Consider the following 15,158-nt stretch of genomic DNA (forward strand, 5'->3'; position numbering starts at 1 on the left):
AGATGATGTCAGAACTTCCCCAATCTTTATTTTTGTTGTCCTCTGCATCTTTGTTGTCTTCCACTTTCTCAGATGCTTCTGTTGCTTTCTGTTGTTGCTTTAAGATCTTCTCCGCTTTAAGCACAGGGTCAATCAGCTTCACTATCTTCTCTGTTGTTGCTGTGTTTCCTTTGAGTTCTTTTTGCAACGTGTCAAACTTGTCATTAAGGTTGATCATCTGGTCCAGCAGAGGGCGCAAAGCAGCCGCGATCATTTTAGGAAATGTATAGAAATATTGTTTTTAAATTCTCATGCCTTCTCTTGTGATAACATTCTCTGTGTGTGTGTGTTTCCTGTTGCAGGCCAAATGGTGAGACCAGATGGCCTGAGCCACCTAATAGCCATGTATACCCACATTCCTTAACACCTCTCTGCTAAGAGCCAGACTTGAAGGCTCCTAGCTTACATAGGCCATGTCACATACACAATGGAGAAAGCAAGAGGTGGATCACCAGACTGTAGGCAGGGCCTCCAAACTTCTAGCCAATCCTCACACACCTGATGTGCAGCTATGGCAACCAACAATTGGGCACGCACCCTTTCCGCTCGTGTTTGGCTGATGGCCACAGCTAATTATGACTGGGAGGGGGGTATAACTCCGTGGTTCTCTATGGGAGGGCTGCTGCTCTCTCTTTTCTCTCCCCTGCTTTGCTTACTTTATTGCCTCCTGGGATGCTGACTTTTGAAACAGAGCAACCTTTTGTTACTGTGAAGCTGTATCTCTGAACAGATCTGGACTACCTCCTTGCACAAGATGGGATTTCTCTTCAAAATCCCTTGGTGTACCTACCTGTGTTGTTATGCAATGGACTAGTTTGGACTATTGAGACTCATTTGGGTAACTATGATTCTTCTTAAATGTGTAGTAAGGGCAAATAGCCATAGGTTTTGTTATTTTAGTATCCTCTAGTAGTCTTTTTGCTATGCTTGGCACTGAATAAAGATCATTCATAAAATTGTAATTGTCTCTGATGCTGTACTTGAACTCCAAGGCTAAATCTCATGTCTAACACTGACCACACAGAGCTACCACTGTGATAGTAATTGTTAAGTCCCAGAGGCCAGCTGAGAGTTTGGAATTTCTGCTCTTAGGCTGTGTGGGGACCCAATGAAGAGATTCTGGTGACAAACTGTTGTGAAGCCTCGAGAGAGTACATACTGTCTTGTGGAATTTGTTTTCCTGTGCTGAAATGCAGGATTCCCTCGCACCCCTGGACTGGGCTGAGTGGGTTAATCCTGTACAGGAAAGTCTATGGTTACTTCCAGTTTAATGGCCGGCGGTGATGAGCTGGCAATACCTGTTATTAGTTTCCCTTTGGCTGACATTTTTTCTGCTTGCTGCATCATTGTTTACATTAAGAAGAAAGTTTTCAAGTCTCTGAGAAGCTGGTATTCTTGCTAGTCTGCTCCATACTGCATCAGACTTTTGCTTCCTTCAAGCCGCCCTCTCAGTCCCTGCTTTTTAAACTCAGTTTTATCGGGATTGGGTGTTCCCCTCCCCCTCCACTTGTTTCGGGCTTTGGAGCAGCTTTACTGCTATCGTTTAAGCGATAGCTTGTTATGACATGGATCAACTCACATTTTGCTTGCGCTTCATCAGAAGGTAGGAAATATCATTTTCTGTAGATCACTTGCGTGCTCTACCCGGTGTGCGCCTCTTAGTGCCATCACTGGCTCTGTGTCACGAGAACCTATCGCGGCAAGGAACCTCAAACCCTTGGCATAAGCCTCAGGAGAGGGACCTCACAAGCCCCAGGCTATGAGCCCCCTAGCCTGGGAGTTGTTACCAGTGTTATTTCAGTTTGGGAGTGGCCTGCATCTGATATAAAATGGAATAAGAACAATGTCCAGAACCCAAATTTTAGGGTTTTTTGTATCTCTCTAAGCTACTATAATTGTCGCCATTATGTGCTTATTAGCAGAAAGGTGAAAGAGTAATTTCCTAAAGAAATAAATATAAATAATTACAATTCTCAGTATGGCCCCATCTGTGGATACTTATATCTGTAGATTGCAGCCATGGGCAGACAAGACAGATCTTTCTTTGGAGGATAGTCCCCCAAAGTCTGATTTTTTTAAAAAAGAAGATAAAATGGGAGGTTAAAATCCTGCAAAATAATAAAAGGAACACTGTAAGGCTTACTTAGACAACTGTATGATGGCACTGGGATTGCTCTATTCCTCTAATAATAACCAACTCAATTTTTTGGAAAAGACTCTGCATGAACTGTGTTGTTTTCAGGAAGGTGATGTTATCTTGGGGGTGTGTGTGTGATTTGAACTGCATCATTTCCCAATAAAAAAGGGAGGAAGCCCAATCCTAGTAGTTGAGAACTAGCCCAAATTTTGTCAAACTTCCATTTGGTGGACATCTGGAGAAATCATCATCCCCTATTATTTGATCAGACATCAAATATATACCAGAATAGACTATATATTGGTCTCCTCATCTATATTAAACATGATCCATTCAACTAACATGGCATGCGGATTTGGTCTGACCACTCTTTAGTTGATTGTTTACTGTATGGAGATGAAAAACAAACCAAAAAAGCAGAGTAGTACTTTAACACATCTTTATTAAACAACGTGGGCCTGGCAGGCAAATTGGAACAGGACATTTGAAACTATTTTAGGGATAATATTCAGGCTGATTTTACCCCTACAGTTGTATGGGATGCTATGAAACGAGTAATAAGGGGTATGGTTATTTCAAAATCTGCATTCCTGAAAAAACAAAGAAATGAAATCAGAATTATTGGAAAAAAATAAGGCTTTGAAGAAAATTCACAAAGAAAAGGGTAGCAAAAAGATCTATTAGAAACTACTGGCTGAACATAGGCTGTTAAGAGTCCTTGGAAACATCCAGAATAAAAAAATATATGTTATACCTAAAGCAGAAATATTGGCAGAATACATCAAGATCACTGAAGTTACTAGCCTAGTGTGTAAAACATAGAACCCTAAATAGAAACATCTTGCCTACTGTGTGGTAAAGATGGTAAATTGTAAACTTGGTCTTCAGAAATATTAGAACATTCAAGGGAATACTTGGCTCTCTATAGTCCCAAAGTCATCTCTGAGTCTATGATTAAGGAATTATTTTCATTACATTCAGTTACTAAAAATTTAATAAAGGAACACAAAATCTTTCTTGATAAACCTTTCACAGCCCTGGAAGTGACCAACACAATTAAGTCACTGAAGATCAATAAAAGCCTTGGTCCCAACAGTTACCCTTCAGAATTCTATAAGAACTTTTACTCCAGTTTGGCTGAACTGCTTGCTGAAGCTTGTAACCAGGTCTTCAGAATAGGGATTTTACCCCCATCCTGGTCAGAAGCTATGGTGGTAGTATTAACAAAACCAGGTAAAGACCCAACTTCACCCATATCTTATAGACCAATCTATTTGCTGAACCATGATTTTAAGATATTCACAGCAACCCTTGCAAGGTGCCTAAACACATTAATTAGAACTTACATTTCACCAGACCAGGTTGGTTTTATGCCAGAGAGAGAGATACACAGACAATATTTATAAAACGTTGAAATCATTGACTATTGCAAATTTAGGAATTCTACAGCTACACTACTCTCCCTGGATATTGAGAAAGCTTTTAGAATCCTTGACATCTCTTCCCTTAAAGACCTACTTGCATGTATGAATTTTGGCAATTCGTTCATGAAAGCAGTAGAGGCCATTAATGCTGAAGTTAATAATACGTATTCAGAAACAATCAATTTAAACGGGGACACGCTAGGGATGCTCATTATCCCCATTGCTTTTTGCAGCGGCGATAAAGCCACTTGCTTCGGCTATCAGAAACAATGCTAACATAAGAGGTGTGGAGATTGGGAATAAAAGCTTTAAACTGAGGCTCTTTGCGGATGAACTTTTACTATACATAACTGACCCTTTAACCTCTCTCCCAGCACTTCAGGAAACTCTTGATGGATTTGGCAGAGTGTCTGGGTTGAGCGTCAACCACTCTAAATCCCTATTATATCTATAAACATATTGGGGTGGCTAGCTACTATGATTACAAATAAGTATCCATATCAATGGGTTAAAATGTCTTTACCCTGGTTTGGGATTAAAATCCCACTGAATTTCAATGATCTGGTGAGTCTAAATGAAGGAATACTTCTGGAGGGTATGACACAACAAATTTAAAAATGGGAAAAATTAAATCTTTCCTAGATGAACAGGTATAATCTTGCCAAATCATTTTTGCTTCCAATGTTTGTTTTTTATTTTAGAGTGATACTAGTGATAATAGTGTCCAAAACTTTGAAAAATTGGCAGAATAAACTAAATTCATGTGGAATAATAAAAGGCCACTCATAGCTGTCAGCACAATGTGTAGCCCTGCTAAACAAGGGAGCTAGCTTTTCCAGACTTGAATATTTATTGCAAAGTTATAAAGTTAACCAGTGTTCTAAAAATGCTTAGGACAGAGAATCTTTTAGATTGGGTAACAATACAATTGGAATATACTTATGCAAAACAATCTCGAATAAGAGAAAATTCAGGATTGAGGTGATCAAGGTCAATTCCTACTCGTTGTTTTGCACTCTTGGGATGCTAGGAGGAAAAAATTGTTACCACCAGTGTCACGTTTCACATCATTCCTGAACCAGGACTGGTTTATGCTAGAACTAGACAATAACTTTTTAAATTCGTTGTTAATGTTACAAGGCTGGTAGATCTTGCTTCAAGACACTTTTGATAAAGTGAAACTGTAGGACAAAATTGGGGAATCAATACCATGGTTCCTCTATTTACAATTGCAAAACCTCTGTGATAGGATGTGGCCAAAATTTTGTCTATTCCCTTAACAGAGTTTGAATATATACTCCATAATTATATTAGTAGCAACCGTGGACTGATTTCTAAAATGTATCAGATTTTAATAAAAATGGAAAATAAAAGCCCTATGTCATACCAGAAATTATGGGAGTCAGATGGTGAGATGATGCTGTCGGAGAATGTTTGGTCACAAATCTGGAATTTAAACATTTTTTTCTCCTACATAATAAATAAAGAAGAGTAAAATTCGTTAAGATTGTCCCATTGGTATCAAACACCACAGCAGTTATCACGAGTTTTTACAGTGTGCTCACCTCTCTGCTGGAAGGAGTGTGGAAAGGTGCACATTGTTGGTGGCAGTGTGAGAGAATTGAACAATTCTGGAAGACAATTTTGGACCAAATATTCTTTATACCAGGAAACATTGTCCCATTCACAGCAGAGATATTATTTCTTAATTATTGGAAAGATAGTACCGTCCAAAATATTAGGACAGAGTGGATCGTATACTTTCTAATAGCTGCCAAAACATCTATAGCTGCTAATTGGAAATGCCCGAATGCACCTAACGCTTCATATATGGCGATGTAAAGTATGGGAGATGTACATAATGGAAAGAATGACATATAAGATAAATCAGTTTGAGAATAATCCTGATTCCTCAAATTTTGTAGAACTGTGGCCAATAATATTGAACTACTTGATGCAGATGGGAGTGGTCCCCTCCAAAATGAAATACTTAACTGAAATTCCATATTAAGGATGTTTATAAGTTGCAAGATCTGATATTTTGTATTGTTAATTTACAGTTGTCTTTATTGTTTGTTATTTTTCTGTGTGTAATGTGTTTCATGCTTGTATATTTGTTGGTTGTGCTGAATACAAGTTGTCAACGAAAAAGAAAGAAACAGATGCTTTCAGTAGCCATTCCTAGCAATCACAGCAGTGTCTGAAGCTTGGTTTCTACCAGGAAAAGGCAGGGGGACAGGGAACAACCTTTTCCAGGGCAGTTTTGGCCTTTGAAGGAGGAGTCACTGGGGCCAGGCATGGCAGCAACCATAGGGTGACTTGCCACCACACAACTTGCTTGACTCAACTTGACTCAGTAGCAGTCAACCTACAAAAGCCAGTGTAATGGTTGGAGCTTCAAACTAGGATCTGGGAGACCTAGGTTCAAATCCCTGCTCTGCTGTGGAAGATCACTGGGTGACCACCTTGGGCCAGTCACAAACTCTCAGCCTAACCAGCCTCACAGGATCTTGTGATGACAAAATGGAGGAGAGGAGAATGATGAAAGCTGCTTTGGGTCACCATTATGGAGAAAAATGGGGTATAAACAAGCAAATAATATAGCTGAAGAGGGGAGCAGATAAAAGGTAGGCTGGTTGGTATGTGAGAAGGAAAGAGAGAAAGGTGAGGTTATGAAGACTCAGGAGGAGGGTAAAAGAAAAGAGAGAAGAGACAAGATAAGGGAAAAATGAGATCGCCACATTCAAGTCTTTGGGGGTTCCCCATTGTACAGCTGGCCTAGACTCAGCTGCACAACTTGGCCAGAGTTTCCCGGGGAGAGACTGTGGGGGAAGGGAAGTAGGGAAGGCTTGTAGGCAGATAAAGATGGGTTGGGTGATGGGTGAGAAGGACAAAAGGAAAGAAGAAAGCAGGAAAAGGCATGAGTCTATAGGGGCTTTCAGGGAAGGGAAAGAAGAAATAATGGGGGAGGAAAAATTAGATGCCCCCGCACAACTCCTTGTGGGCCTCTGCTTGCATTAATACTAATTCCTTTGAGCCAAAGCTAGGGATGTAATATTCAGATCTTTTATGTAAAGTTCTATTGTTACAATTTATTCCATTTAGATTCTGGGCCTCAATATTGAAATAAGTTGGAATTTTATAAGATCAGATTCGTTCAGTATATTAGTAATGCTAATTTTCTTTCTTTACCAGATACTGAACGTTTTTGTACTATTGTGTATAAAGAAGTCTGTGAAAACTACGGAAAGATTTTCACCTGGAATTTGAAATCTTCAGTTATGGGTAGAAGAGGAATAGATGGAGCAGAGATCATGCGAAATACCCTAGAACTTCCAGTCACCAAAGAAGAAATACTGAATGAATGTGAACTTAGGCTAAACAAATTATATCCCGCATGTGCATTGATGCCAGGTTGTATTTCAATATTGAAATATGTAGAAATCATAGTACTTAATACTGTCTGCCCAATTTCTTCCACAGATTTTTTCCCTCATATATGGTTGTTTTCTGAGTGCTGCGGATGGTTTGAAGGAACTTGCCACTTTAATTAAACATCATTCTCAAGATAAGGACACTCTAAATAACTTGTCTGTTGTGTGCTGGTCTTCCTTTACCATGGTAAAATCCTTTTCAATAGTTTTATCTTGGTAATGGCCATAGACATTCCAGAAAAATGCATTGTTTTCACTCATTTTTTAAAAAAAGAAACATATTTTAATTAAAAAGTCTAATGTGAAAGATTTCCCCCTATGCTTTACAATTATACTGAGTCATTGTGCAAGATCAGAGGAATAAATATGATGCACTTTTCAGTAATCCCATCTGTTATCATGTGAAATAAAGACAGGTGCATAACATGAATTTTTACAATTCCTATTATGTGATTCCACTGAAGATGTAACATATTAATGCTGTTACTGGGACATTCACACAGGACTCAGTAAGTTCATTGACAGCTGACATTTCCCGACTAAGCACTTAACCCACCGAGCTGTGGCTGTCCAAGTATAAAGGCCCTATATCCCTCTTGAAGCGAACAGTCCCTTTTATTCACACCATGTAGTGCTGAATAGTTACACTAAGGAAGTGATGATGATGAAAACCTGTTGAAACCTGTTTTTTTTTTTTTTGGTTTTTCCCCAAGATAACTATGGGTGCTTTCACACACACTAAATAATCCACTTTCAATGCACTTTGCAACTGGATTTTATTGTGTGAAATAGCAAAATCCACTTGCAAATAGTTGGTGAAATGGATTGAAGCTGAATTATTTAGCATGTGTGAAAGTACCCTATTAGTAATTTCTGATAGACAAATGGATGGTAGAAATACCTAAAAACAGATTCTGTGCAAAATTGCCATCACTTTCAAAGACCACTTCATATTTACTCCTGCTGCCTTTTATTCTGAGCTAGTTCCTAGGGACATTATAGAACCATTTAGTTCATAGGGTTTACTGTTAGGAATAATAACTTCACATTTTTGTTGAAATGTGACTAATTTGCAAAATATGTGTATCAGTTTCCTGCTGCTTTCTGGTACATGAGGGCGTCCCCTCACCCCTGGTCATTATTCAAAAGGGGGGCAGATGAAGATGCAAAGTAACTTTTTTAACCAGCCCCTAGTTCTAATGTCTCACATGTATTTTAAAAATAATTTATATTTTTTTAAAAGTCAGAGAAACTGGGTAATTAGTTAAGTTCTCCAGTGGTCTAAGGTGGGGCAGTCTTCACTTCTAGGATGTCTCTCCTCCTCTCCGCAGGCAGGGTCATTCAATTTTGCAATCCCGGAGTGGAGGGGCTTCTCCTAGAACTCCAGTTTTTTTGGCCCTGCCTTAGCAGCAGGACATCTTCATCAACGCTTCCAAAAGTAGTTTTGGATCTAGTGTTAAGATCTCCAAAGCTTTCATTTTGTAATGGTTATTGGGTAGTATTTTTAAATACATATAGTCAGTCTTTTTCTCAATATTTGTTGTTCTAAAACATAATTTAAAAACTCTCTTTCTACAATCTTATCTGTTTAGACAGTTATTCATGTATTCCTGTACAGCATGCCTGCAAAGAGGGAAAGTGGGAAATATTATTTTAATTAATCCATTATGTTATGAGTCATATATTCTTTATCACTAACAGCCTCACAGAAAGTACCTGTTTTTAATTTAATTTAACAGGACTGTTAACAGAGAGTTGAAAGGGAATAAAGTATTAAGACAAATGTTGTGCATCCATGTACATTTCCCTAGTTTCCTTAGCAATTCAGTTTTTCCCTTCACCTGGCCTTTCGAATTTTTGGGTAAAAATCCTGTCTTAATTTGCTAAATTGATGCTTATTTCAATAAAAGTGTGATGGCTTCAACATAGTAATTCCATTACAGATGGAATATTCAAACAAGCTGTATAAAGACACTGCATTAGTTATGCTTCATGGGCATGAAAAAGAGGCACAAAAGTAACCTGTCAGTTTGTAGATTTGTGAATTATAAAATTCTACTATATTTTGAGCATGCAGTAGGTGTTTTCTACTTTCCAAACTGATATGTGGCCTTTGAAGTTCAAGGAACTTTTAAAGATCCAAGAAACCATACCATTTTGTGTGCCACACAAGTTGTTAGATAACTTGATAGAATTTGTCAGTGTGCTTGGCTTTCATTTATGTTGTAGTGTATTATGGCACACTCATGATGGAAAATAAAAGATATAAATTGAAGAATCTTGCTTATTGAAATAATGACTGCTATTCAGATTTCAGCAGAATCCCAAGAGAAAAGGGTAGAAGCACCAGGGAATAAAAGAGGGAGAAAAAACTAATTTAACTTGTTCTATGTTATGTGTTTTTTTGAAACTACCAACAGGACATGCTGAACTGTTTCTTTTTGAAAGCTTCTAGAGTCCCCTGACAAACACTTTTTTGTTTGTTTGTTTTTGTATGTCTGGCTTTTTTTAAAAAGTGCTTTAGTTTGACATGTGTGATTAATCATTCTTTTGTTTAAAGCTGCTGACATCTAAAGTTGATCATTTCAGCTTCTTTAACTGTATTAGCAATTTGAGGTAGGTAGCCCTGTTGGTCTGCAGTAGACTATCAAGGCTTCAGGCTAGGGTGTAAGATTTCCAGGATATAAACTCCCTATTTATCTTTATTTACTTCCATACAAACTAATATATATATAATATAATATGATCATTTTTATGAAAGCAAAAGCAAAGTAAAGCAGTACTAATAATTATACTAGGAATATAACTCATCTATATAATCAATAATAATAATCTTTTTCCAACAACTGTTTGATAAAACCGTAGAACATTACACCTGAATGTTTTCCCTGTTGTGGCCTATAACGGCCATCTAGACTGGCAAGGCTGAACACAACAGAGATGCTTGTTTGATTGTAATGTTGATGATGTTTTCCTTGTATAGTTTTAACAAAAACTTTTCTGAGTGACTAATATCTTAGAGGTGGCAAAATTGTTAGCAAGTAGAAAGGCAGTTTTCTTATACATCTATGAGATCTGCAAGCTATGTAGTATGTTACTATATATATATATAAACATACAATAGTTCCAAACTCTATAATGGTTCAAATGAGCATACACTTTCCTCATGTTTACTATTCCAAAACACAGTTTAAAAATTCCAGTATTCCAAGAATTTGTCCTCGTGCAGATTCTCACCACCCAAGATACTTTTATAATTCTAATTTAGTAAAATAAGTGATCTTCCAAATTCTATAAAGCCGTTCAAATATTGTAGAGACCTCCACATGCTTCCAGTATCTGGCAGTGCACATTCTAGCAGCAATTATAAGATTGGTAACCAACTCCAAATCTGTATCTTTGATCATTTCTTTAGAATAGCAAAACAGAATGACTTTGGGGTCAAAGGGGATTTCATAACCAATAATCTCATGAGTTATTTCCAATACTGAGAACCAAAACTTCTGTACTCCAGTACATTCTCAAAAGAAGTGGAATTGGTATGCCCCTGGAGAATGACGTCTTCAACAAATATCTATGGGCATATTGTAAATTTGATCCAATTTATACAGGGTTAGGTACCAATTGTATAGGATCTTATAAAAGTTCTCTTTACAGTCACTGGAGATCAACTTCTTTGGTATTCTCTCCCAAATCCATGCCCACTCACTAGTTGTTATCTCTTCTCCCAGCCATCTTTTTCATTTATTTATTTTTTTAGAAGCTAATGTTGGATCAGGCCAATGGCCCATCCAGTCCAACACTCTGTCACACAGTGGCCAAAAATACCAGGTGCCATCAGGAGGTCCATCAGTGGGTCCAGGACACTAGAAGCCCTCCCACTGTTGCCCCTCCAAGCACCAAGAATACAGTGCATCCCCGACCCAGCCTGTGAGTTCCTATCTATACCTTGTGGTTAATAGCCACTGATGAACCTCTGCTCCATATGTTTATCCAGTTCCCTCTTGAAGCTGTCCATGCTTGTAGCCGCCACCACCTCCTGTGGCAGTGAATTCCATGTGTTCATCACTCTTTGGGTGAAGAAGTACTTCCTTTTATCTGTTCTAACCCGACCACTCAGCAATTTCATGGAGTGCCCGCGAGTTCTTGTATTGTGAGAAAGGGAGAAACGTACTTCTTTCTCTACCTGCTCTATCCCATGCATAATCTTATAAACCTTGATCATGTCACCCCTCAGCTGTCGTTTCTCCAAACTAAAGAGCCCCAAGCGCTTTAACCTTTCTTAATAGGGAAAGTGTTCCAACCCTTTTATTATTCTGGTTGCCCTTTTCTGCACTTTTTCCAATGCTATAATATCCTTTTTGAGGTGTGGTAACCAGAACTGTACACAGTACTCCAAATGAGGATGTACCATTGATTTATACAGGGGCATCATGATACTGGCTTTGTTTTCAATTCCCTTCCTAATAATCCCCAGCATAGTGTTGGGCTTTTGTATTACAGTCACACACTGTCTTGACATTTTCATTGAGTTATCTACTATGACTCCATGATCTCTCTCTTGTTCAGTCTCTGCCAGTTCAGACCCCATCAACGTGTATTTATAGTTAGGACTTTTTTCTCCAATGTGCATCAGTTTGCACTTGGCCACATTGAACCCCATTTGCCACGTTGACACCCACTCGCCCATCCTTTACAGATCCCTTTGGAGTGCCTCACAATCCTCCCTGGTTGTCACCACCCTGAACAACTTCATGTCATCTGCAAATTTAGCCACTTCACTGTTTACTCCCAACTCCAAATAATTAATAAACAAGTTAAAAAGCATCGGACCAAGTACTGATCCCTGCGGTACCCCACTGCTTACCACCCTCCACTGAGAAAATTGCCCATTTATACTCACTCTCTGTTTCCTATTAATCAACCAATTTTTGATCCACAAAAGGACTTGTCCTTTTATCCCATGACTATTGAGCTTACTTAGGAGCCTTTGATGAGGAACTTTATCAAAAGCTTTATGGAAGTCAGGGTAAACAACATCTATTGGGTCCCCCTTGTCCACATGTTTGTTCACTCCCTCAAAGAACACTAGTGAGTCTGCCTTTTTTATTGAGACAAGATCTTCCCTTACAGAACCCATGCTGAGTCTTCCTCAGTAGTTTTTTGTTTATCTATGTGCCTATTAATTCTTTCCTTAATAATAGTTTCCATCAACTTACCTGGTATCGAAGTCAGACTGACTGGCCTGTAATTTCCCGGATCTCCTCTGGAGCCCTTTTTAAAGATGGGAGTGATGTTAACTACCTTCCAGTCCTCAGGAATGGAGGCTGATTTTAATGAAAGATACATATTTTTGTCAGGAGATCCACAAGTTCACATCTGAGTTCTTTCAGAACTCTCGGATGTATGCCATCCGGGCCTGGTGATTTATCAGTTTTTAAGTTGTCTATCAGTTGTAGGACCTCCTTTCTCATCACCTCAATCTGACTCAGGTCTCTCAACACCGCTCCCGAAATCAGTGGTTCTGGAGTGGGCATGCACTTCTCATCTTCCACAGTGAAGACAGAGGCAAAAAAACGCATTCAGCTTCTCAGCCATTTCCCTATCATCCTTCAGTACTCCTTTTACCTCTTGCTCATCCAAGGGCCCCACTGCCTCCCTGGCTAGTTTCCTACGTCTAATGTATTTGAAGAAAGTTTTATTGTTGGTCTTTATATTTTTTGCTGTATGCTCCTCATATTCCTTTTTTGCCTGCCTGATCACAGACTTGCATTTTATTTGCCACAGCCCGTGTTCCCTTTTATCAACCTTATTGAGACAGCTTTCCACTGCTTAAAGGAATCCTTCTTACCTTTTACAGCTTCCAACACTTCGTTAGTTAACTATGCAGGCTTTTTCCTCCAGTATATCTTCAGGTATTTATCAAACTCTACCTCTTGGTTCAAAACTAACGTATACAAATCACACACTTTCCCAGGTACCGAGCTATTAGTCATTTTTTCAGAAGTTGTTTTCTGCCAGCATTTTGCACACTTTTGAATCAATGTTGAAATGATATGCCTAATGTGGAAGAACAGAAATAATTGTGGTCTTTCTCCTTTCATTTTAGCTACAATTTGATCATAAGAGAGAATCCCCTCATTGCTTAATAGACTTTCAACTGTAGACAGATTAGTTTTCTTCCATAGCTGAGTCCCTCCTTAAAAACTTACATCTCACACCTCCTCATTATTTTTTTTTAAAAAACCCAACAGATGTCAGTGGTGATAGACCAGGACTCAATAATGGTCTGTTTCCTTTAAATGTTTAAATTGGCATTAATACTCTCAAACTCATGTTTCTTTTTCTTGTCAACAAACGAAACAATAGTTGACAGATTCCTGGTCATTACTTTTTCAACAGCACTCAAATTTTAATCTGGTATAAACCATCTTAATACTGAGCTTAATCTAACAGTTTGATAATAAACATATATATTAGGCATGCCGAACCCACCACACAAAGGTTTCTGATACAAGATTCTAGCAGTAAATGTTTTGCCAGATAAACTTAAGGATACACTTTTGCCAACTTTTTAATATTCCTGGATTGATCATTATGGGAATATACATTAATAAAAACAATAGCCTTGGTAACACAGACATTTTGATATTAGCAGTCCTTGCCAACCAAGATTTTGGAAGTAATCTCCATTTGTTTGACTGAATTTCTAATTCTGAGAGAAGCTTCCTATTAACAGCCACAACTTTACTCATATCATCCTGTACCCAAATCCCCAAATATCTAATAGGACAACAATGCCATGGGATGCCTAATAAATGGGCAAGTTTGTTCTAAGAAACATCCATGCCAATACCCATCCATCTTGATATCTTTAAATTAACTCTATATCCTGAGAATGTGACCCACTGGTGTACCCTGCATCAGAGGGAAGCCCTACACTGGCATTTACAGGCACCCTCACCTCTAAAACTACCCCATAGTCCCTCGAAAGCATTGTTCCTGAGTCTGTGGGTAGTCCTGAAGGGGACACACGTGTGATAAAAGGAGCTTGCCAAAGATATGGAACCTGGAGGTTGCAGAAACAGGGACAAAAGGGGGGGCTTGAAAAGTACGCAGACAGAGAGTGATTTCAGCAAAGCGTACTTTATTCAGTCCGGAACAAGACACCTTGACCGGCTCGCAGGCCAGCTTATATCCCCCGAGAAACCGCCACCCAAAACACCCCCCCACTTCCCAATAGGTTATTTACAGTGGCCGAGAGTCCCATAGGCTCCTCGCCCAGGAACCTAGCCTCCCGATTGGCGGGGCTAGGATCCTCTTACTTCATTGTCTTTAGGCATGAAGCTCTGCGTTTGTTCCTGGGCAAGTCCGGACTTGTCAGGCTAGATACGCTACACCCCTCCCCCCTTGGTTTGCAATGCACCCACAGACGAAGTCCTTTAGGTGCGCGGGTGGCTTCCTGGGGCAGGTAGAGCGGCGAGGTTCAGGAGCGGCTGTGACTTTGGCCCCAGGAGTCCTGAGAGGCAAGTTGGTCGGGAGGGGCGCTGTTGCCGGTGCCGCTGGCGTCTCCGTCCTCAGGATCTCTGGTTCCCCCAAGGTTTGGGGTTGCGGTTCGGGCTCCGGAAGCGGTGCCTGAGGTTCGGGTACCAGAACCTCGGCCATGTCTGAGTCCTCTGGGGCCACAGGCAGCATCCGGCGGCATAGTTGATCGATGTGCCAGTGTAGGACTTGTCCGTCCTCGCACGAGACCTCATACGACCTTGGCCCCTTGACTCGTATGACTTGGGCCGGGATCCATGTAGTTCCGTGCATACACTGGATCTTCTGGGAAGAAACCCCTGGCTGCCTCGTGCGTCTCCGTGCCGGGTGCCTCAGTTGATGCCCGGTCGGGATGCAGACGATCCAATCAGGTTGCCAAGCGGCAGCCCATAAGAAGTTCTGTGGGGCTGTGGCCTATCGTGTGGGGCGTAGTCCGCTGGCCGAAAAGGAAAGCCGCCAGCTTGTAGTCCCAGTCCAAGGACTCCAGGCGGCGGAGGGCGTCCTTTGTTGTGCGAACCATTTGTTCCGCCTGGCCATTGGTTGCGGGGTGTATCTCGTGAAGTCCTGGAACTCCGCGGAGGT

The 15,158-nt window shown here is 40.0% G+C and overlaps 1 protein-coding gene across 1 annotated transcript in view; it reads left to right on the top strand.

The window, feature by feature from the left end:
* Positions 1 to 466: 466 nt before the first annotated feature.
* PUDP (pseudouridine 5'-phosphatase) overlaps positions 467 to 15,158 on the top strand; it is a 75,630-nt gene continuing 60,938 nt past the window's right edge. Inside the window, exons 1-4 of the mRNA XM_015422964.1 lie at positions 467 to 497; positions 3,212 to 3,409; positions 4,884 to 5,009; positions 6,796 to 7,014. Of these exons, the coding sequence (XP_015278450.1) occupies positions 467 to 497; positions 3,212 to 3,409; positions 4,884 to 5,009; positions 6,796 to 7,014 (574 nt within the window). The remainder of the gene's footprint in view (positions 498 to 3,211; positions 3,410 to 4,883; positions 5,010 to 6,795; positions 7,015 to 15,158) is intronic.

The sequence above is a fragment of the Gekko japonicus genome, unplaced genomic scaffold (genome assembly GCF_001447785.1).
Source record: "Gekko japonicus isolate JY-2015 unplaced genomic scaffold, Gekko_japonicus_V1.1 scaffold132, whole genome shotgun sequence".
NCBI lineage: Eukaryota > Metazoa > Chordata > Lepidosauria > Squamata > Gekkonidae > Gekko > Gekko japonicus.